This window comes from Nymphaea colorata, chromosome 11 (genome assembly GCF_008831285.2).
Source record: "Nymphaea colorata isolate Beijing-Zhang1983 chromosome 11, ASM883128v2, whole genome shotgun sequence".
Classification (NCBI taxonomy): Eukaryota; Viridiplantae; Streptophyta; class Magnoliopsida; order Nymphaeales; family Nymphaeaceae; genus Nymphaea; species Nymphaea colorata.
The window spans coordinates 19,065,162-19,087,968 of NC_045148.1; the positions used below are offsets into that span (position 1 = coordinate 19,065,162).

The following is a 22,807-nucleotide window of genomic DNA, read 5'->3' on the forward strand; positions in this document are numbered from 1 at the left end:
GCCACCGCCGCCCCCTCCTTCACCAACTCATTCACTTCACTTCCACATGTGTTGGTAGCCGCTTTTCCTTTCTTTCATCTCCCTCTTCATCATCAATCTCGTGAGCATGGACTCGTTAACGAGGCCATCCTGCCTGGTAAGGAGCAGCCTCCACCGTAGCCTCTTCTTCTCTTACAAGATGACGTCGCTGCGAGAAGTGAGAGCATCGGTTTCAGTACAAGAACCAGAGGCCCTACGTGCCTCGGCTCTGGACCTGCTAGTCACGAGACGGCAACAACAACCGTCTGCTGCCATCATCACCACCACCGTCGACAGTACTCCTCCCGGCCGCGTGACGGACGATCCGAGCTTGAAGTCGACGTGGGCTCACCGTGCCTGGGTTGCATGTGGGTGCGCAAGCGTGCTCGCCACCCTCGCAAAGTCTGGGATAGCGGCTCATGGGGATGCCACGTGGGTGGAGTGCCTCCTCGCCGGCGGATTGGGCTACCTCGCCGCGGATCTCGGCTCCGGCGTCTACCACTGGGCCATCGACAACTACGGCGACGCCGGGACCCCATTCTTCGGGCCTCAGATCGAGGCCTTTCAGGGCCACCACCGGTGGCCCTGGACCATAACCAGGCGCGAGTTCGCCAACAACCTCCAAGCTCTAGCGCGGGCGACCGCCTTCTTGCTCCTGCCGGTGGACTTGCTGCCCGGGGAACCCGGGCTGCATGCGTTCGCCGGGACGTTCTTGGGGTGTCTGATGTTCAGCCAGCAGTTCCATGCGTGGTCGCACGGTACCAAGAGCCGGTTGCCGCCGGCCGTGGTCGCGCTGCAGGACGCCGGGCTGCTGGTGCCGCGCGCCATGCACATGGCACACCACCGGCCGCCTTACAACAACAATTACTGTATAGTGAGCGGCGTCTGGAACCGGCTGCTGGACGAGGCCAAGGTTTTTCAGGCGCTGGAGATGCTCGTGTTCTTCAGGTTCGGGGTGAGACCTAGGTGTTGGTCCGAGCCCACCCTCGAGTGGACCGAAGAAGTTGATGACCGTCTTCCTTCTTGATTCAACTAACCTGAACGTCACGAGACAAGAGTTGTTATTATTTTTTTTTTGTGTCTAAAATTGGTCGACGTAATTGGCAAATTTATCCAAATAAAAGAATTGAAATGTTGACTCTGTCATATTAATTTATGTTAATATTTATTGTTATTGATTATATACGCGTGTGTTAATTTCAGTTGAACCAGGGAATTATGGCCCATGCATCGTCCATAAATGAGAGACTTAAGGCCCTCGAACTCTTTAGCTGTTTGCATAGTTGGTAAATTCATGGCTTGAGTGAAGTTTGAGTACCATATAAGGGAGTAGACTCAGCGAGTCGACTAGATTAGGTCATAAATTTTTGTAGGCCATTTTTATCATGCCTTGGGTTAAAGACGCCACTAGATTGACTTTGAATCAGATGTATTCTTTCCATATTTTTTTCTGATGTTCATATACTTAGAATCAAATGCAAGTCAATTCTAAATCTGAATCCAAAATTAGTTTTCACAATTTGATTCCAATCTGAATATGATATCTGAATTCATATCCTAATCTGAATCTTATACCGAATCAATCCATCTAACTTTCAAATTATAAGGGCATTGGATGTAGGATATTTATTAAAACTAAATCTAAACCAAATCTGAGTTCGGTCAGATGTTATTTTTTAAATCCAAATCCAATTTAATTTCTTAATCAGATATTAATTTTGTTTTCATATTTGACTTTTTTTAGAGTGGTTTGATCAGATATATTGACATCCCTAAATTTAGTGCGCCGGCTTATAAGGTCAGTGACTAAGGGTTGAACAATTATGCAGCCTTAAATCATAAGCCCCAAAAAAACTTTTAAGTTAAAGGCACCGATTAGAAAACCTTCATACCTTAAGTGGCAGCACTATATATAAATGAGTAAATTTTTTGAAGTATCAATGTGAAAATAAAGAGTTTTTATGGGGGCTAGCGTGGGGCACCTGCCCACACTGGCCTATACATAGCTCCACCACAAAGAAGCCACATGCACGCACACACACACATATATATAAAAGAAATATTTCTTAGTGTTATCATTGTAATGGGTCTGTTTTACCTCGCTAAATTCTGCATGGGCACTACAATATAAATACTTCTATTATCGATGGCCAAAGAAGCCGGCAAAGGTAGTTCAGGCGTCGCTAAATCTTTTACTGACATTTCCTTCAAACATTGGTAAAAATTTCCGTCAACTGAAAACTTTCATCGACATTTTCACTCTATGCATCAGTGTACATCTTGTTCATAGACGCGTGCCGAACGTCTATATCTTTATCGACGGCCACTGCCTGACCGTCCGTGAATGTAACAAAGAGATAACTTTCAGTGACATGTTATCGCTGGCCATCAATGAAGGTTTGCTTTTATCGACGGCCAAAATCCATCAGAGAAAGTGGACTCTCATTTGGTGAAGGTTAATCTTCACCGACGTCCTGAGGCAGACCTTGATCAGAGTTGACCTTCGCCGACGGTCCTCCAGCCGCACGTCGGTGATGACATGAAATATCTAAATGATGAAATCCTATGCCTAATGTGTCGTGGGCATAGAAAAATCATATTATTCGTTGGCATGCGAGGAGGGTCTTTTGATGTTCCTCTCTACAAAGGAGGATCTATTTCTTTTTTAAATCTCTATGTAACAAAATCTAAATAAAAATTTTGATAAATCATATTTATTTCTTGTCACAATTTCAAAAGTATAATTCCGTCATTTTCATGAAAAATTACTGGCTTTGCTCCTACGTAAAATCGTAATGATCGTAATGTTAGCAGTTCCACAACAATGAAATTATGTTGGGATCTTTGAGAAGACATCAAGCATTTATCATTGACATTTTAGTGTGGTGGAACAGACATTATGTTACAAGCTGTCTGTTTTCATGTTCATGGAATGACAACTACATTTATAAATCTAAGAATGACATTGTGTTGAAAGTTGTGGTCTGTGTGTTTTGGGGAGTCAGTGGTAGGGCTAGAAATTTGTGGCTAAAGGGTATAAACAATTTAACTTTTAATCTTTAGCGGACACTTATATGCAAACAAAAGGGGATGTAAATAGTAGAGTTACTGTGTGACTGGTGTCGGCCAATGATTATATGCACACATAGACATGTGCATATAATCAGAGGTACGAGGTACGTGGCATGCACAGTCGATATGATTTGAGATCACTAAGAATCTTAAATCCGATGAACTTTAAATTAGACTTCAAATTTGGCACATATTGAGGATCATAAATTCTCTTGTTTTTTTCAAATTTGAAATCGAGGATTTGTTTACTATGTAGATCTACATAGGTGAGATATTTTTTTAAATAAATTGAAGTGATTTTTCTTTTTTAAAAATAGTAGCTCGTATGACTTGAATCGGTTGAAATGAGGAACCGTTTGAACAAAGTCAAAATTTTTCGATCATCTCAAACCCAGTTCCAATTATTTAAATGGCACCAACGCGAATAAAATTTGAAGCTATTTCTGATTAAGACAGTCTATGCTCCTAAATTGGAGGCGGTGCTTTACATGAGCATTGGGGGGACCCTATCTCAAAAGAGGGCAACAGATCCTCTCTCTATATCTGCTATGGCTTCCCTTCTGGCAAACATTCACAGGATCGTTTCCTATGGGCTCTATGGAGATATCCTTCGCTCTTAAACCTTGAGCCAGACGACCCACCCTCTGATCCGGCGTAATTGTTGTGGGTGGCGTGCCACAGCAAAGGGGAGAGAGAGCGAGCGTGTCGTGCTTCTGGTTAGTTGGGGAGTTTCTCCTTCGGAGGAGAATGGCGCAGGCGGTGGAGGAATGGTACAAGCAGATGCCCATAATCACCCGCTCTTACCTTACTGCCGCCGTTGTCACCACCGTCGGCTGCTCTCTTGAGGTACACACCGTCCATCCTCGGTCTCTGCTACTCCTATTCTTGTTGACTTGTTATGGATCGGGGGAATCTTTCTTTCTCGATTGTTCTTCTTTTTGGGTTGATTTGGGGACCGTGTGTTTTGGTTTGGTTCAGATCATAACTCCGTACAATTTGTACCTCAACCCCAGCCGGATCGTCAAGCAATATGAATTTTGGCGCCTCATCACAAATTTCTTGTACTTCCGGAAGATGGGTAATTCCGATCCTTCTTTTGTTAGTCAAGAATTTTAGGGTTTATGTTTTCTTGGCCTGAAGGTTGAATTTCTTGGATAGCAACGGTATTTCTTTCGTCAATTTGCAATTATTGGGGGCATGCAATTTTTTTTTGTTGTTGCTGGGGCATTTCTTTTTCGCTTGTTTCAGACTTCTTTTTGGTTCTTTTTTTCTCACGTAATTTTTTCATGCATAGTGGATTTTCTTTTCAGTTCTTTCAAATGGGATGAATTCTTCTGTAGTTTTCTCTCGTTTTGGTTTGTGAGGAACTCCAGGTACTTTGGTTCCAGCTTTCTATTTGTATAAACAACGCATGATTGTCCCTTGTATGCTTAATATGCTTAATGGGGGATAATTCAGGAGAATTGTTATCTTTTCTTGCTCTTGTCATTGTTTTTATTAAGTTCACCAAGTCCTCGTTTCTAGGTCATTTCTTGAGCGTTGGTCATCATCATACAGGTCGCTTTTTTCTCTTTTAGGAGAAGTGAAACTGGAAATGCGGTCGTACTAAAGTATATAGAGCTTTAGCTCGTTGTTCCCTTTCTATTGCATGTATTGAGGCCGTTTTCTTAATTTTTTGAACATACTGAACCAAGTATTGTTTGCTGCAGACCTGGATTTCCTTTTCCACATGTTTTTCCTTGCTCGATATTCCAAGCTCCTTGAAGAGAATTCATTCAGAGGACGAACTGCCGATTTCTTTTACATGCTGTTGTTTGGAGCATCTGTCCTGACGGGGATTGTACTTGTTGGTGGCATGATACCTTATGTGTCCGAATCTTTTGCTAGAATCTTCTTCCTCAGCAACTCCTTGACGTTTATGATGGTTTGATTTTCTTTTTAACCATTGTCTATTTTTTCTTAATGCCCACCAATTCCATGGTTATGTAACAAGTTCCTTAACAACCATGTTGTTGCCATTTTGATTGTTTGAGATGATATTAAATTCATTCACCAAATTTTGCCTTCCAGGTGTATGTCTGGAGTAAGAGGAATCCATTTATTCACATGAGTTTCTTGGGCCTTTTTACATTTACAGCTGCTTATCTACCTTGGGTGAGTCCTGCTTTGTTAATCAGAATACAGTTATGAATTTTAACATGACTACCTAGTTGTCAATGAAATTTGTCAATCACATATGGACAAAGTTCTTTACATGGGAATCTGAGTTCAAGATATGGACTTTTGGTTTTCTTTTTACTGATATTTTCATTAGTGAAACATCATTCTGGCGACTGCATGAATTAAAATATGCTAATTCCGCATCTAAACCTAGACTGAAGGCACCATTATTTGATTTTTTATTGCATCAAATTTTCATGTTCGTGGGTGCATTAACTTACTGCTTAGTACCTGCCAACTGGTGCCCATTTAACTAATGTGCTATCGTTTATGTTTGGATGAATATTCGTTGTGTGTTGTCTGAAGGTCTTTAATGTGCATAGTGACAGATCTGAAACATAAAAAGTATCCTGCCTCTAGAGTAGTGGCATATGCCGTGGAGTGCTTGATCTGTGGCTTTGATGTAAATATTAGAATGATTTGCATTACTTCTCTGCCTCAAAGTGTACATGATTTCTATCTCACTGACACTTATATTCTAGCATTGTTTGAGCCTGTAGCATTAATTTCATCCAGCGGTTGCTCAATTCATTTTTTAAGAAAAGTTAATGAATAATTGGTCAATTATTATGTGAAATGTCATTATATCACTCCAAAGAGAAATGACACCTTGGTCTTAAGCATTTAACAACCAGGGTAATCTCCGGTGCAGGTGCCCCTTCAAGTTTTCTGATCAAGTACCACAGTATCCAGATCCAGTTTATCATCCTCACAGGAAAACTGGAGATGCTTAAAGCTTCCATATCTTGGGGATTAAATCCATAAATATTGTTTCTGAGAGAAATATGATGGTTTGATTTTCCTTTTTGTAGTTACTGATACTCTTTGTCAGTGCTCATAAACTTCAAGTTCGGGGACTGTACAAGCTGATGCTTGAGTCAATAATTGAAACCCAACTTAGAGGATTTAAATATACAGCAGCTCTAGGAAAGATCTGCGTTTCAAGGTCTCAAATGTACATAGGACTATGGATGGTGCCATTTTAAACACAACAGCACTAGAACGTTCATATTTCATACCATGAAATGATGGACTGGCAGATGTATCTATTGGTGAACATCATGAACAAACCTGATATGAACTGCAAGTGTAGTGTCATTAGGACGTCTGAGTCATCGACTGAATTTTTATTTTGAAATGGTTAGGTAAACTTTGAGCAAATTGATTGCTCTTGATATCTTCCCTGTTAACTCAAACCACTTGTAGTATAATATATTTTTAAAAGGCCTGCAAAGATTGGCATCAGAGCTGGCCCAAGAAAAAATTGTACAGGTGAATATCTGTTGGCTTGAGTTTGATGAGGCATCATGGATTTTATACTGCAAAATTGCCATCAAACTTAAGTCAGCGGATCACTGTGGATGTCCCGGACCAGTGTACTGGGTGTACACATAAAGTTTTCAGTAGAAAATAGATTTATGATAATATGCTTTTTTCAGTACAAAATAGATTTATGATAATACGCTTTCTTTGAAATATGCACCTTTTGAATCAGATGTTTTTCCTCTTCTTTGTTTGTGATCAATTTCCACTATCTGTCAGATATGATTCTGTTTTCAACCATATGCTTTTCTAATGAATTGTTGTTCATTGGTACTCTCTGACTTTTTGTCTGCAATCTGCCTCTCTGGCAACAATAGGAATTTCAAAAAACTATATCGTTATGGAATCAGTGCATTTACTACAGTGATCTTAATAATTACTCACCTGTGCAGGTTCTTCTTGGCTTTTCTATACTTGTGGGGAGCAGTCCGTGGATCGATCTTCTGGTATGCACCTTAACATGACTCGTTTGCTTCCTGCTTTAGCACTATGACTTTTCTGATGCTCCGGCCTAATCTTACGACACACAAAGTTTGGCAAATCTGCTCGATCTCCTGTACTTGGACCAATTCTGATCTACAATATTGTGATAGCAAAGATTATACAAGAACGTGTACTGAAATTTGAAAATATTTGGTCGCACAGGGTATGGTGGCTGGACATGCTTATTACTTCTTAGAAGATGTATACCCTCGGATGACTGGCCGACGGCCACTACGTACTCCAGCTATCATTAAATCACTTTTTGCTGATGAGAATGTGGTTGTTGCACGGCCTGGAAATGCAAGATTTGGTGCACCTATTCCAGAAAATCAAGAAGATTAATGCACTGATTATTCAGGAGCATGTGTATGCCATCATTGGATGGTGGTGGGCACTACCAGTATTCTTTTCCGTAGACAGGGGGCAACATTTACTCGAGAGGCGCAATTTGCAGAAGGTGCTAGTTGTTTGTCACAGTTAATGTAGTCGGTTTGGAATATTTGCGAGGTTTTGAGGCGTACAGCCTTTCAGATTGGATACATCAATGACATGTTCTTAGTACCGTGTATACAACTCCCTACTGAATTCTCTTCTTTTTGGGTGTAAAGTATGTCAATAAAGATGCAGTTTGAGGGCTGTTTCCATTTTCAGTCATAGCATCTTTCTGTCAAACATGACTGTATTCACATGTTAAACGCGGATAAACACTCCTTATATTCGGCCTGAAAATGTGTACCGGGCTGGCTGCCTTGGGTTGGTTTTATGGGTTTCGATAAGGTTTTTTTTAATATTACAACTAATATATATTATTAAGAATAAATATATTAGCAATGCAAGCATTTGGAGGGACATGCTTTAATTTTGTAAAAACGAAAGATGACAGAAACCAATAAAATGATTACTTATTCTGGGAAAGGATGAAATCGCAGTGCTGCTTTTCGAAGCGTTTTCATGTAGGGAAGTTACTCCCTCAGAACAAAGAAACGGTTGTAAGTTACAAAATCAGAATATGTTATAAAATGTGGATACTTCTACTCAGGTTGCAGACTTTCGTTATGTTTTGGGCATCTTTCTTTGAATTCGCATCGACCATGAGAGAGAAAGAGAGTTGAACTGTCTCAAAAAAGCATCTAGATGCCTCCAGCAGTTCAGATGACGCTGTTTTCCTCTATAGTTAGTCACTTGTTCGAAAGACAATCTCCATCCATCGGCCTTCCAACCAATTTGCCACAGTTTCTATTCCATGGCCTTTAATGGCATCTGCTTATCAAGTTGTCCGTACAGCCTTGCTGCTATCCGGTCTCCAAACAGATTGTAGCCCTCCCATATGACTATGAAACTTTTGAAAACAAAATAGGTGTCAATTACCCAAAATCAAAAGTAGCTGTTTTGAAGTCTCAATTTCACATTTACATGAGCTGCATCTGTCAGCAAGAAGAATACCAAAATTTTGGAGTACCAGGCCTCCCCTACCTACACTTAAAAGGCTTTGCTCGTAAGCAGGAGTGTTAGTTGTGACAAGCTCCCTGGATGCCAAAGCTTTCCCAATCCTATAGAATTTCCAGACTTGATAACTGTCCTGAGATCTAATGTTCCTCCAAATTGTTTATTGTGTTAGATTTAGGCTATCGTAGATCAGAATCTACCATTGGTAAAAGATAAGAATCTACTAATAAAATCTGGACCTCTTCAACTCAGGTTGCAGACCATCACCTTGTCCTAGCATCTTTGTTTTCTGAATTTGGATGCCCCATGAGATACAGAGACAGACACACACACACACAGAGAGAGAGAGAGAGAGAGAGAGAGAGAGAGAGAGTTGAACTTGTAGAAAATGCATCCAGATGCCTCTCACAGTCAGATAAGGCTGTTTTTCTTCACAGGACTGTTGGTTGAGACACTTGTTCAGAGAGCAAGAAGCTCCACCCATCATCCTTCCAACCAATTCTATCGCACTTTCTATTTCATGTCCTTAATTAGCATTGCATCTGCATATCAAGTTGTTTATCCTCTCGCTGCTATCCAGTCTTTTAAGCAGACCGTAGCTCCCCGCAATAACAATGATATATTTGAAAAGAAAACCTGTGTAAATTATCATTGTTCATAAATAGAACCCTTTCGGGATGCAGTTGAGATCCTTGCCAAGAGTATGCATGGTTTCTATTGACTTGAAAAGCTTGCTTTGTATCAACCTCTGACCATTTATCATTAAACACAAAAAACTCAGCAGAGCTATGCACGAATTCCAATCAATGAATTGCGGCCACTACATTTTTTTCTTCATTCGTACACACATCCAAGAGAAAGAAAGAGATGGCTTGGAAAAAAAAAACAAAAGAAACAAAAGCAGAATAGTGAAGGCCAACCCAGAACACAAGACACCAGCGACTTTGGTTCAAGTTCAGCTTTCTTTAGCACCAAGGATGTCAAAAGGCTGATCCCACAAAATCCCAAAATGTACCTCTACAAGATTGCTCTCTTTGATCAGCTTCTCTTGGATGCAGGGTCAGCCATGGATTCCATTCGACATGATGCTTACTTTGATTTCATATAGAATCCAGCTCGGAAGATTTTAAGATTTGAATATTCATCGGATTGGATGGTACTGTCCAGAAACCCTTTTAGGAGGTAGCTTTCGAAGGATGTAAAGAACAAGTGCTGAAGGCAAGATCTCCGTCAACTTATTCACACAAAAAAAAAAACAATTAGGAAAAGAACACAATGCAAACCTAGTATGGCCAAGAGAATACGTACCATATAATATATCAGATTGAGAATTGGGTGATCCAACACATCGAGAGATGCATCAGAATCAAATGCAGACAAAGCAACCTGCAAAGTAGCCAATTTCACAAAATTTAGATGTTTGATTGAATATAAGCTGTTAAGACAAGGAGATGTGTACAGAGTGTCCATATGGAACTCTTAAATAGCCTCTCAAGAGACGAGGAGCTCACCACAAAGCATCTTATCAGAAAGCAGGTGAAGCATATAGCAGTAACAGAGCCAACCTGCTTCAGATATACAAATTTCATCAGCATGCAAAAAGTGCAATAAGTCGTTAACAATCATAAAAAAGAAATAATGGAGTGCTCGTTAGATGAAGACGAGGAATAATAGCATATCCACTACGCACATTGAAATCAAGAGAATAACCAATGACACTTCCATTTGGGTTAACTACCAACCCAGAGTTACAACATCATGTAACACAAGGACAGAAGGCTTGCGGGTAAGAGAACTTTAGGAGTGAGATTAAACAACACAAGGAAAGGATCTGCATAATTTGGTGAGAGAAAAATATGAATGTATACAAGCTGCCAAGATTGGAAGCCTTCAAGCATCGGTTTATGAAGTACATTCCTGACTGGCAAATTTCTGTGCTGCCTATGGAAACAACGCAAAAACTATAGAGCATCTAGTCAATGGTCAGCAGTTAACTTATTTTTCAGCGTGCAAAAGAGGATGCTATCTGAGGAGGATAGAGACACAAAAAGAATGGGCTAGTTGAAGGAGAAAAGGAGTAACTTTACATTTTCTGAAACAACAAAAAATTAATGGCGGCCACACTTAGTAAAAACAAGTTCTAGGTATTTCAGTATCTTCAAGAATACCTAAGGTCTGCTTCAAGAGACTCCAGTATCCAAGTTCTTCATTGAACCGGATTTAGCTTAGCATGAATCAGGGACTTGAATATGGTTCTCCTTCAACTTATGAGATAGTGTTCTGGTTGCCATATCAGGTCTACCAATGGCAACATGTTTGAAGACTCAGGGTAAACAAAAGTTTTGGGGAAGCTACATCAATTAAAATGAAGAAATCCTGTGCAAGTACAGTCCTCAAAATTCAAACAACAAGTTGCTTCACCTAAAAAGACACTTTGTGTTCAGATAGCATAGATGTACACATCAAAATGTGAAGCACATTGGAGTTACCAGTCAACATATTTCATGCTCAGTACATTATCAGCATAATTTGTTCATAAACAGCATTATGGCAGGACCCTTATTTGCCAGGATATAAAAATGTCTGAATCAAGATCATTGTTTATCAAGGAGTCATTATCATGACAAATACTATAAAAAAAAGACATGGACCTCATGAAGCTTCTTCCTTCGACCCTTGGATTCAATAGGAAAGCGCCTCAGCATCATAAATAGTCTGTGTTCAATATAAAGCAGAATACATTCAGTGAATGACTAACAACTGCATAGTACTCACTTTTAGAAGTGCATAATTCTCATTTTGAAATGAAGAACAGAGACCGAGACAAGAATAAAATATTACCTCCCTCCATAAAGCAAGAAACCTAGTGCTGCAACAAAGGATACAACTGGAAAAAAGAAATGCAATATATATCTCAGATATAGAAACAAATAATACCAAAAATCATGTAACAACATTCTGTGAAGCAGCACCAAGAAGCAAGAAAAGCCGACCATTAGAAATGGTCAACATAGTAAGAGAACAGTTAAGAGCATAAAAATCATAGTCACAACACCTCAACATAGACAATGGATTCAATTTTCCAGTATACTGATAAAGTAAAATTCCAAGCTTTAAATCACATTTTTCACAATCCCAAATTTATGTGTGATGCAGAAGAAACAAACCTGCTATGAATATGCTCCCAACTGACTCCACAACAGTATTATCCTTAATCCAGATGTAAATCCAGATGCAGATCTGACAGAAAGATATTACAGTCTAAGAGAATAATCCCAAAGAAGATACATTCTGCAACTTATTTGTACTTGTAATAAAAAAGATTCTAAATGTATAACGAACACAAATTTATGGAGACTTGATGAAAACAAAAAGAAATGATAGAAAAGTAGGCTATTTTGGAAAGGGAAAAAATTGCAACTCCTTTCAACTGTATGAAGAGGGAAACAGTAATAAAAGCATGCTTTTGCTTTATGTACAAACCTGTATAAAATATATTCCACCGTTGATTGACATATAAACAATTCGGAGCTTATCTGTGGGTAAACTTCGTGCCTGTCAGCATATTAGAATTTCAAATTCTTTTCACTTGAATAAAACTAATCTATTGAAATCTATTCAACAGATTGAAAAGGAATTAAACGATGACATTCCATGTCAGGATTCAAGATGTTTTGTCTAACCTGATGATAAATCTCTGCCCAGAACAACACAAGTAGTGTATACGTTGAGAAGAACAAGAGCCCGGGCAAGTCCAACAAAACTAACAGAAACACCTATTTAACATAAGCAGTAACAAGACATTATCTCCCCGACCATGGTATACATTAGAAAAAGAAAGAAAAAGTCTCTAGAACAACTTGAGTCATTAAAATTTTGGGAAGCCTGCTGAATTGAACAACCATACGCTAGAGAACTGTGAATCACAAAGACATGATTATGACAGAGTAGCCACCAGCAGCATGGAGAGAAGCAGCTCTGTCCTCAAGAGGATGTTATTCAGCCAAAGTATGGCACTCACAACACTCACTTAGCATATGGTTTAAAGCCTTACATAGTGGATCACTTCCAGATTCTACATATTGATTTCATCATTCACGAGCTACCTAAGGATGTCATATCAAACCAATGAAAAAGCAAATCTTTTCAAGACTGAAGGGTCAAAACTAAATGAAAGTAGAGAAAATAATTATAAATTTATAATACAAAAAATAATCATAAATTTGTAATACAAAAGAATCATAAATTTATAATACAAACTAGCAGACTAACAACATTTAGAAAGTTTTCCTGCATAGAAGTTACCTTTGGTTTGAACGAGAAGACTTGATTGTGAAATCCAAAGACAACTGCACGGACTACACGAACAGCAAAGACGATAAGAGAAGATGGTCACACAGAAATGCACGACATACAAATTATGATAGATAAGATCACATCAACAACAGGAAAACATCAACTAATTATTTAACTTACGGCCATTTACAATGAAGTTCATAAAATGGAAAACTTTCTGTGTTGTCCATCCATATTCTGGCACCCGCAACTCAATACGAATTAATTGAATCTGTGAGCAACAACAAAAACCAAGAATCAGAACCACAACATGGGAACCATCCTTCCTATCCTTGTTCGAAGGATCCTGGAACAAAACCAACTTGGGCATGCTATGGACCAGCATATTATTGGTGGAAGCTCATGAAAGGGTGATCCCTGCATTTGGTTTGATCTTACAGCAAACAAAACAGCTAAGCTTGAAGAGATGGCTTTGAGGACAACGATCATGTGCGCAATCCACTCCCTCGTAAAAATGGCATCATCATTTACTTTTCTCTTGCATGACCATTTATCAGAATAAAAACAAATATTTAGGTAAACCAGATGTATCTCCCATTTAGTATGATTCCTAACTTGCTTTCTTTAGCGATTAAATTTAATGCTTTGGAATCTTGGACAGCTCTCAGCAAGCAGAAATAGTCCGGTGACATGCTTTTTCCATTATCTAAAAAAAATCACAGTTTAAAAGTGTAAAACTCAAATGTGAAAAATAAAAGGCACAAAAAAATTCTAAAATGAAAAAAACAAAAAAACTGTGAGAAATTTACAAAATAATTAAAAGTACTAACTCTTGAAATGTAACATTTCTTACGGGGAAATGACTTCGGATAAGCCCTTAACGAAGACATTTGCGTACGACAGTATCTATATGTATACGTGATGCTTATTGCTATTTTATGTTCTTACTTCTTACCCATAGTCATTTTGGATGCAAAAATGGGATCAGCCAGCCAGTGCATTCGTTCAAGTTTAAAACTAGTCTTTAGAAAATGATATCAGAGCCATTTGAGTTTACATGCAACAACGCTTATCTCCTACAGAGGCAGTTTGTAACATTCTACAACTGGGAATGACTTGTGATAGCATTTGAAGTAAAAGGTATTCATACTTGAGTCTAATTACTACCTTGTGTTTTGATATCGTAATCCTTTTAGGTGCCATCGAGGCAGATTATAGGGCAGGTCGAGATTTTTTGACCCTGTTCTAGTGCTCGAGTTAGTTTCGATTCAGGTGATGAGGATTTAATCAGCACAATGTCATAAAGAGAACTTTGTTACACGGATGACCTAGTTGGATGTTCGTATACTTAACGGAGGCAATGAGACCTTCTACAAGAACATATGAAGAGATTCTCTTTTTGCCAAGGCAAAAAGAGTTTTCTACTTTAGAATGCTGCGAACTGAAGCAATCGATAAATTTTAAACTAAGAATGAGACTCAGCATCCCTCGTGAAACCAAATCAACCAATTATTTGACCTGATTCAGTGTGTGAATTGGTAAAGGGCACTCAAATCTCTTACAAGTTAGAGAAAATGGTTGTTCTACACTCTAGTGCCAACTGCGAGTAAGTTTTCTCTTCTCCAGGAATTAAGGTTTTCCTTCTTCAGGAATCGACTCTCGATCTCAGACACGAGACAGTCAAGCCCCTTTGACCTCCACGAAATTGCTTCCACTTTCTTCTTTCCCCACACACATTTCGAGAAAATTTTACGTTAAATCTACACTAGATACCCAAATTTCCAAAAGTTCGAAATCAAATTTTCTTTATCTTTTTCCTTTATCCAGCCCAAGATGTCCATGAATTGATACTTCTAAGGTCTCCAAGAATTGGAAGAGGAAAAATCAACCAAATAAATCGGTGCATTGACGGAATCCAGCTCGGGATTCAAAGCAACAAGATCAACCGAGCTAAACGAGCTAGCGACAGTGCGTTTGGGAGAGAGCGCGAGAGAGAAATAGAGAGAGAGAGATCCGACCAGGGCAACGGAGGAGACGAGGGCGTAGGCGGCGCACAGGAAATAGAAGATCCCGTCCTGCCACCTCGTCGATTCATTGATCTCCGTCCACCAGTCAGCCGCTGCCACGAGCTCCTCCGCCACCCACCAGCTGGAGAGCTCCGTGCGGTTCATGAGGCCTCGGGCGACGGACATGAGGCAGACGCAGAACCCACCGGCGCCACCAAAAACAGCCGCTCAAAGAAGGGCCAAGGAAATAGAAAGGCGACCGCCGTCCAACCGTCCGGGCAATTATTTTTCTTCCTCCCTCAAATCTTCTCGCTCTTTCCCCTCCCTCTCTCCTCCCACCTTACAGTCTAACACATCCACTCCCCCTCTTTCTCTCTCCACCTACGCTTCCAACTGGAAAGGAGCGTCGCCCGAGACCTTCTTCTCGACTCTCTCTGTATCGGACGGCAGCAGAACGAGAGTGAGATTGACAGAGAGAGCAGATCTCTCTCTCTCTCTCACCCGAACCTCGTGAACTCCCCGCTTTACGAGGGTACAACGGTCAAATCGCTCATCGTCCAGCAAACCCATAAAAGTAGGAAGATGACTAAAATGCCGTGCGGCTAAAAATTCACCGCGATCTGCATAAACCCTGGATCCTCGAATATGGATTTGATTCTTAATCCACATGATAGAGAATAAAAAAACCAATTGCTCTTATTTTTTGCAAGAACTTCACTTTATGAATCTAATTCAAATTTGAAATGAAAAGGTTTGTATTGTATGTGAATCTGAATTTTAAATTCAAATTCGAATGTGATCTGATTCCGATTTTCAAATGAACAATTAAATCAGAATTAAAGTATTATATAATTTTCAAAATGTATGAATGTTGGATATAGGATGTCTATATTTAAAAGTAAAACTCCTGATTTCATGTTTAACATGAATTCGAATTCAATCAGATATTTATTTAAAACAGAAGTAGAATCTCTGATCTACTGTTGTTTATTAAATCCAAATACAACCCGATTTCTTATTTGAATTTTAACTTTTTCTCTATGTCCAACCTTTCTAAAACAATTCAGGTCAAATATTTAATTCGAATTCAAACTATTGACATCTAAATTCGATTTAAAAAAAAAAAAAGCTCTAAATTTTCAAATTCACATCCTACAAAATCCAAACTTTGATCTAGCATCTAATGAAAATCATAAAAGCAAAACCAAGATTTACGTTTTAGCATAGTCTCTAAAAGTATGAACATATATTAACAGTTCAAATCAAGGAATCAAGAAGCCGTTTAAGGAAGAAATACATGAACAGCCAAAATATGTAAAGATTACGAGTAAAAAACTAAAGAATGCGTTGGAAAACGAAGCATAAAATATATCAAACCAAAAAACCGACCCATACACGTTGCTTTGCAGGGACAGCGTGTACATGCAGGGACGAAAATGTAATTTCGCTGCAGAATAACCACTAAAAGACAATTAAAGAGGATATCGTGGGAGAATATGCTGTAAGGACCGAAAGGCGCTTCATAAATTGGAGAAAAAAAGGGCACATCAAATTTTTTGGCTAAGATCAAGTGTCACATTCAAGATATTTTTTTTAAAATAATTCCAAAAAAATATAAATTGATAGCTAATAAATAATGTATTATATTATGTTCTAAGATTAATGTAAATAAGTTATGAATGTGCCTGCTTTGCAATTAAATTAAAGCGTAAAAGCTTGGGTTTTTTTTTTTTTTTCTGCTGAGTTATGTTGGGTGAAGGGTATATTTTTTTCTTTTTTCAATTTTTTACAATCGAGCCGGGGTGGGCCTAAGCTATAGTCACTAGCTACGACCTGGCCTGAGCATGGCTTTGGATTGGCTCGAGGTCAGTCGAGCCGGTTTTGATACCCTGCTCTATTCGAGAGACTTCTTCATTTGCTTAGGTGTAAAACTGCCTCGTAGTCTAAGACTTGTCGTTTGGGGGAGGAAATGACAAGATAGGTCCACTCGGCCTTTGACGACCCTAAACATAGCGTCTTCAGAAATCGAATAGGAGACACTCACAATGCGGCAACATGCATGCCCAGTTACGCTACACGTCATCAAAACCGAATCTTACTTGGGTAGGCGCAGTAAGGGTTCAGTTTAAATGCCTCAAACGTGGAACCAAGTGCACCACATGCAGCTTGTTAGGTGCCATTTCTGTTAAATGTTGATCCTTAGTTTGTGCACGTCAATATCTCCCAACTCTTACTATTTTTCGCCGACTTAAGGTTTTATATATGTGCATACATATATATCAATGTTGAAGATAGCGAAGATTTTTCTCCACATGGCAGCGGATACTTTGACTGGTAGTTGTTTACAACAAACAGGAAATGCCAAAATCATTTCCTGCAACTTATGTAAGAGCTTCTCTCAGTTTGATGTGAAAACTTTTTGCTTGTTCCCGATGCAATCAAATCGAAGATCCAGTTGGCTCTAGTGAGAAAGATTTTCTCAAGAATTGTGTGGAAAGTTTAGACAAGCCCTGTATAATTTCTTTGTTTGATCACAAAAACCACCATGTAAGGCCTTGTTTGAATATATATATATATTACAAAAAGTCATGGATGAGGAAGCGCATGTAAAATGTGCTATGTTGTATTTGTTTATGGGAAACTTTTACTATGCAATTACATTTACACGCAAACAAAACGAGCCTCATATTTTTTTGAATTTCCTGATATATTCTAAACGATTGCTTATAAATATCAAGGCGGGTGTGAAATTTAAAGTCGGAAAGTGACTCCAATCGTGACTTAGTATGGTTAATGATCAAAATATCTTTGATTAATAAAAAACAATTTTTTTTTAAAATAAAAAAATGAAAAAAAAGTGAAAAGATTGACAAGGACATTTGTTTTTAGTTAATTACGAAAATGCAATCGCCCTTTTTTGGCCAGGAACTCGCTCACCCTTGATTGAAGATTTTCTTTGGGAAATTTATTGGGCCGGCCGGTGATTTTTTTTTTTTTTTTTTTTTGAGGTTGAGCCCAAACTTGATTTTGGTTGAGTATCGGGTACCCATCGAGTACTCGACCCAACACCGAGCATTACGTGTAATAGTCGACTTCTCAAGTGATCCATGAACTAATTCCGTATATATCTTGTTGCACTGATTGCTTCAATGAATTTAAGTGAAGGAACTTAAGCTTCGTTCCCTTTTGGATCTATTTAATGAATTTAAACTTGGTTGACCTCACCAGCAAAGCAAAGCGAGTCGTTTAGAACACATGATGCAACTTCTTTACAAAATCATGAGAAGGAGGGAAATTTATGACGCGATCCATGCATGAAAGAAACGTGTTCTCTTTTTCACTTTTAGAACGGCTACCAACCAGTTTACAAAACTTAGATATGTTGTAAACTTGGCTTGAACTTAGTGATTTTTTTGTTATGTTTCAACTTGCATATATTTCTTTTAACAAAAAAGTAGACTCTTGAATTTGTCTTTTTGCAAGACATGTATGTGCTCCTCCTCCTTATGGCCATGAATTTTTTAATGTTGAGAAATTTGTTTAATTATCTGAAAAAAAAAACTTAGAGATATATGTGTTTCTTAAAATTTCTTGCAACTTTGATTAGACTCCTCTTAAAATTTCTTTTAGAAGCACACTTTGATATGTAGGCTGGCCTGTTTTATTTTCCTTGATATTGTTTCATGGCGATGTCTAATAAACAATTGAAGGGGAGTGAGAGGATTACTACCCACCACCTAAAAAAGAGTCAAAATCCCAGAGATATTATAAGGATAACATATAGTCAACTTGATATCATGCATGCCCACTCTCATAAAACAAGTGACGTCCAACCAGAATTGAATTGATGACAAGCCTTCCAACTACCTACGTTATGCCCAACAAAACTATGGACGACTAATCAAACACATGACCAATAACTCAGAGACTATGATTGACAAACTCGTCGGATTGACTCGAGAATTGTCCGAATAAACTCGGGCCAATAAATCTAGCCACAAGTCAAGACTTGGCCAGACTCAACCCAATTCGACTAGACTCGCCCGATTCAACTGTAGTAATTTATATTATGTTTATGAGTCAACTAGCCGAGTCGATGGTGTGGGTTTGCCAACCATGGATTGAACCTCCAAAACAGTCTGGCCTAAGCCTAGGCACCGGGCCGGGCTGCCATCGAGTACTGGTATCCGGCATGACCCGGCCCGTGGCCCGACTCGGGTTCTAGTAAACGTGACCCGGCCTGCGGCCCGACTCGGGTTCTAGTAAACGTGACCCGGCCCGCCGAGCTTAATAAATAAGCGGTTCGATAACGTTATATTTATAATGTTTTATTATCATTAATAATTTTTATATATTATTTTATATTACAAAATATATATATTTTTACTGTAATCGAGCCCGGTCGAGTCTATTCTGGCCCCAAAGGTTCATGAACCACGTGGTGGGTAGAACGCACGCCACCAACCACTAGAATCAAGTCCGGGTCATGAACTAAGAATCCTGACCCGTTTCATCCCAGGAGATTTTGTTTCATTTCCGGCAAATAATGCCATTTCTGTGTCACTTGCTGAGAAAATATTTTCTCCCAAACCAGAGGGAAGCGATCGCGATAGAGAGCGGGAGAGAGGAGAGAGAGTGAGAAGCCCTAATCCCACAAAGTCTGCGCAGGGAGCGGGAGAAGTGGTGGTGGTGCTAGAGAAGATCGTCGAGAATGGAAGTCTCAGTAGCGCGTGAAGCTCGTCTTATAGAGGATTCGTTCGTCGACCTCCCTGACACCGACTCCCCTTCCAAATTTGCTGTTGCCATGGCGAAGCCTTCTTCCAAGGAAAACGACGCCGCCGGAGATGACGAAGATGATGACAATTACGTTGAATACGTCCCCGTCAAGAAGCGCCGGATGCTCGAGGCCCAGATGATCCTCCGCCGCAAGGGCGGCAGGTCGGCGTCCGAGGCCGTTGCCGACGACCCCGACCAATCGAAGCCCGCCGAGTCGAAGCCCAGCCTCCTCGTCAAAGCCTCCCAGCTCAAGAAGACGTTGCCGGAGATTAGCCCCACCGAGCAACTCGTCCAGCAGGAGAAGGAGATGATCGAGAAGCTGTCCGATCGGAAGACCCTCATGTCAGTGCGCGAGATTGCAAAGGGGATTCAGTACACGGAGCCGATGAAGACCGGGTGGAAGGCGCCTCTTGCTATCCGCCGGATGTCGGAGAAGGAGCAGGATGCGATCCGGAAGCAGTGGCACATACTGGTGGAGGGTGAAGATATCCCCCCGCCGGTGAAGAACTTCAAGGATATGCGTCTTCCGGACCCGATTCTGAAGAAGCTTAAGGCCAAAGGGATCGTGCAGCCGACGCCGATTCAAGTACAGGGCCTCCCCGTGATACTGTCGGGGCGGGACATGATTGGGATTGCTTTCACGGGGTCGGGAAAGACTCTGGTGTTTGTCATCCCGCTGATCATGGCGGCATTGCAGGAGGAGGTGATGATGCCCATTGTGGCAGGAGAAGGACCTTTTGGATTGATAGTATGCCCATCGAGGGAGTTGGCAAGGCAGACGTATGAGGTCGTCGAGGAGTTCCTCGTCCCGCTCAGGGAGAGTGGGTACCCGGATTTGCGGCCGCTGCTGTGTATTGGAGGGGTTGATATGCGCTCTCAGTTGGAGGTCGTTAAGAGAGGGGTCCACATCGTAGTGGCGACTCCAGGGAGGTTGAAGGATATGTTGGCTAAGAAGAAGATGAATCTTGACAATTGCAGGTTGGTTCTTTGGTTCACTTGTTCATGTAGTTGTTTTGGTGCTAATCTGAACGATAACAATACACAATTTTTTGGTGTTTTACTCCTCGTATATCTCTGCCTTCATGTACATGTGTAGCTATTGCTGCTGCTGTTGTTGTTATTGTGTGTGTATTATACTTCTGCATTGTTGTGAATTCTGCTTCTAGTTGATGGCGTCGTACAGGGTAGGAGTCACTTGAATTTGTTATGGATGAGGAAATATTCTTAAGCACCATTCTTTCAGAGATGTTTTTTTAGCAATTGGAATTTGTTAGTTTAAACTTGAGTTTTTGGCATCGCATTTCCACTAAGTGAAGTTTGACACAATTTGGATTGACGAGTGGCCGTATTGCCCAACCATAGTAGCATAGTTTTCTGAATTGGTCGTTGTACATCCGTCAATGTTAACAGGTGTGCTTTAGCATTTTTCCACGAAATCAAGGATCCTTCTTGTTGAGTTCTCTAATGATAGCTACTACAGTTGCATCTCTCTACTTGTTAGTTTCGTTGGCATTTTGTTTTCCCTAGTCTTGGTTTCAAAGATGATGGCTAACTCCAGTTTATAACCTAAGCCGTTGTTGTGGTTTCCAAAGCTGAACATCTATGTTTTCCAGGTACTTGACATTGGATGAGGCAGATAGGTTGGTGGATTTAGGCTTTGAGGATGACATTCGGGAAGTTTTTGACCATTTTAAAGCACAGCGCCAGACACTTCTCTTCTCTGCTACTATGCCCAAAAAGATCCAGAATTTTGCAAGAAGTGCTCTTGTAAAACCTGTGATTGTGAATGTAGGAAGAGCTGGTGCTGCTAATTTAGATGTTATACAAGAAGTCGAGTATGTCAAGCAGGAAGCGAAGATTGTATACCTCCTTGAGTGCCTGCAGAAGACGCCCCCTCCTGTCCTGATATTTTGTGAGAACAAGGCTGATGTGGATGACATTCACGAATATCTTCTCTTGAAAGGAGTTGAAGCTGTGGCCATCCATGGTGGGAAAGATCAAGTAGAGAGAGAAGATGCTATCTCTTCCTTTAAATCTGGAAAGAAGGATGTTTTGGTGGCAACTGATGTTGCGTCAAAAGGTCTGGACTTTCCTGATATTCAGCATGTCATCAACTATGACATGCCTGCAGAGATTGAGAACTATGTGCATAGGATTGGACGTACTGGAAGGTGTGGGAAAACTGGTATAGCAACGACTTTTATAAATAAAAACCAAAGTGAGACCACGCTCCTTGATTTGAAGCACCTATTGCAAGAAGCAAAACAGAGGATTCCTCCAGTGCTGGCTGAACTGAACGATCCAATGGAGGATGTGGATGCCATTGTCAATGCAAGTGGAGTAAAAGGTTGTGCATATTGTGGTGGACTTGGTCATCGTATCCGTGATTGCCCCAAGCTGGAGCACCAGAAGAGCATGGCAGTTGCTGGATCAAGAAGGGACTATTTTGGCTCTAGGGGTTATGGTGGGGAAATATGATTTTCAGCCAACATCGTTTGCCTTCCTCTTATGGTGTCTGCAGCCTGTAGGACCGGGGCAAAGCTCTCTGCCGTTGATCACAGAATGGTCATGGCTTGACCATCACAAAAGATCAGACTGGTTCCCCATGTGCTGCTTCTGGTAGTGTGACAATTATGAGGAGTCTGGTACTGGATAATGTTTTAAGATATTGCAATGAATCAGAAGCACTCGACTATTGACACGTTCCAAATGTTCTGTCTTGAACATGGCAATTCGGTGGTAGTAACATCAACAATTGCAGTCGTGATGATCTTAAAATGCCCATGCATTCTCTGTGTGTTCTGAGCGAGGCAAGATAAATCGTTGCTGGGTATTTCACCCGCGTCCTGATGGCTACTTGTGTCTTCTTAGATGGGTAGTTCAGCATCTGTGATGTCTTTCACGTTTCTGTTCTTCCCAAACCTGATGAATCATGAAGTGATGATGAACCTGAATCCCCAAAAGGGTCTCCTTGATGATGTATGATAAACAATGCTAAGTGATAGTCATGGAATATGAGGAATCGATTATTTTGTAAATGGCACCCCATCAACCATTTTCGTGTGTGCATGGCATGAAAGCTGAATATTTTTGTATCCTGAAACTTCCAGCCTGATGCATAATGAATTCATTTGCGCGACATTCCATTTTTGCGACCTATTATTTGA

General features: G+C 40.2%; 4 protein-coding genes across 5 annotated transcripts; 3 read left to right on the plus strand and 1 right to left on the minus strand.

The window, feature by feature from the left end:
* LOC116264693 (fatty acid desaturase 4, chloroplastic-like) lies at positions 1-1,199 on the plus strand. Its single transcript, XM_031645040.1, has one exon. The coding sequence runs from the start codon at positions 107-109 to the stop codon at positions 1,043-1,045; it is 939 nt and encodes a 312-aa protein (XP_031500900.1). The 5' UTR covers positions 1-106; the 3' UTR covers positions 1,046-1,199.
* A 2,371-nt stretch (positions 1,200-3,570) lies between these two features.
* LOC116264865 (derlin-2) lies at positions 3,571-7,766 on the plus strand. Its single transcript, XM_031645301.2, has 6 exons — positions 3,571-3,936; positions 4,069-4,168; positions 4,800-5,014; positions 5,161-5,244; positions 7,026-7,079; positions 7,279-7,766. Exons 1-6 carry the CDS (start codon positions 3,838-3,840, stop codon positions 7,456-7,458), a joined length of 732 nt encoding a protein of 243 aa, XP_031501161.1. The 5' UTR covers positions 3,571-3,837; the 3' UTR covers positions 7,459-7,766.
* Positions 7,767-9,297: 1,531 nt separating this feature from the next.
* On the minus strand, positions 9,298-15,251 carry LOC116264003 (tobamovirus multiplication protein 1). Of its 2 annotated transcripts, none has more exons than XM_031643875.2 (11): positions 14,877-15,251; positions 13,039-13,129; positions 12,868-12,920; positions 12,246-12,338; positions 12,046-12,117; positions 11,730-11,802; positions 11,404-11,449; positions 11,214-11,277; positions 10,074-10,130; positions 9,871-9,948; positions 9,298-9,796 (listed from the first exon to the last, which is right to left on the minus strand). In XM_031643875.2, the coding sequence occupies exons 1-11, from the start codon at positions 15,048-15,050 to the stop codon at positions 9,704-9,706; spliced, it is 894 nt and encodes a 297-aa protein (XP_031499735.1). In that variant the 5' UTR covers positions 15,051-15,251; the 3' UTR covers positions 9,298-9,703. The 2 variants fall into 2 exon arrangements, with proteins under 2 accessions (XP_031499735.1, XP_031499736.1); XM_031643876.2 differs by having other exon boundaries at positions 10,074-10,127; positions 14,877-15,243.
* A 4,190-nt stretch (positions 15,252-19,441) lies between these two features.
* On the plus strand, positions 19,442-22,678 carry LOC116264002 (DEAD-box ATP-dependent RNA helicase 35). Its single transcript, XM_031643874.1, has 2 exons — positions 19,442-20,618; positions 21,254-22,678. The coding sequence occupies exons 1-2, from the start codon at positions 19,576-19,578 to the stop codon at positions 22,116-22,118; spliced, it is 1,908 nt and encodes a 635-aa protein (XP_031499734.1). The 5' UTR covers positions 19,442-19,575; the 3' UTR covers positions 22,119-22,678.
* Positions 22,679-22,807: the final 129 nt, after the last annotated feature.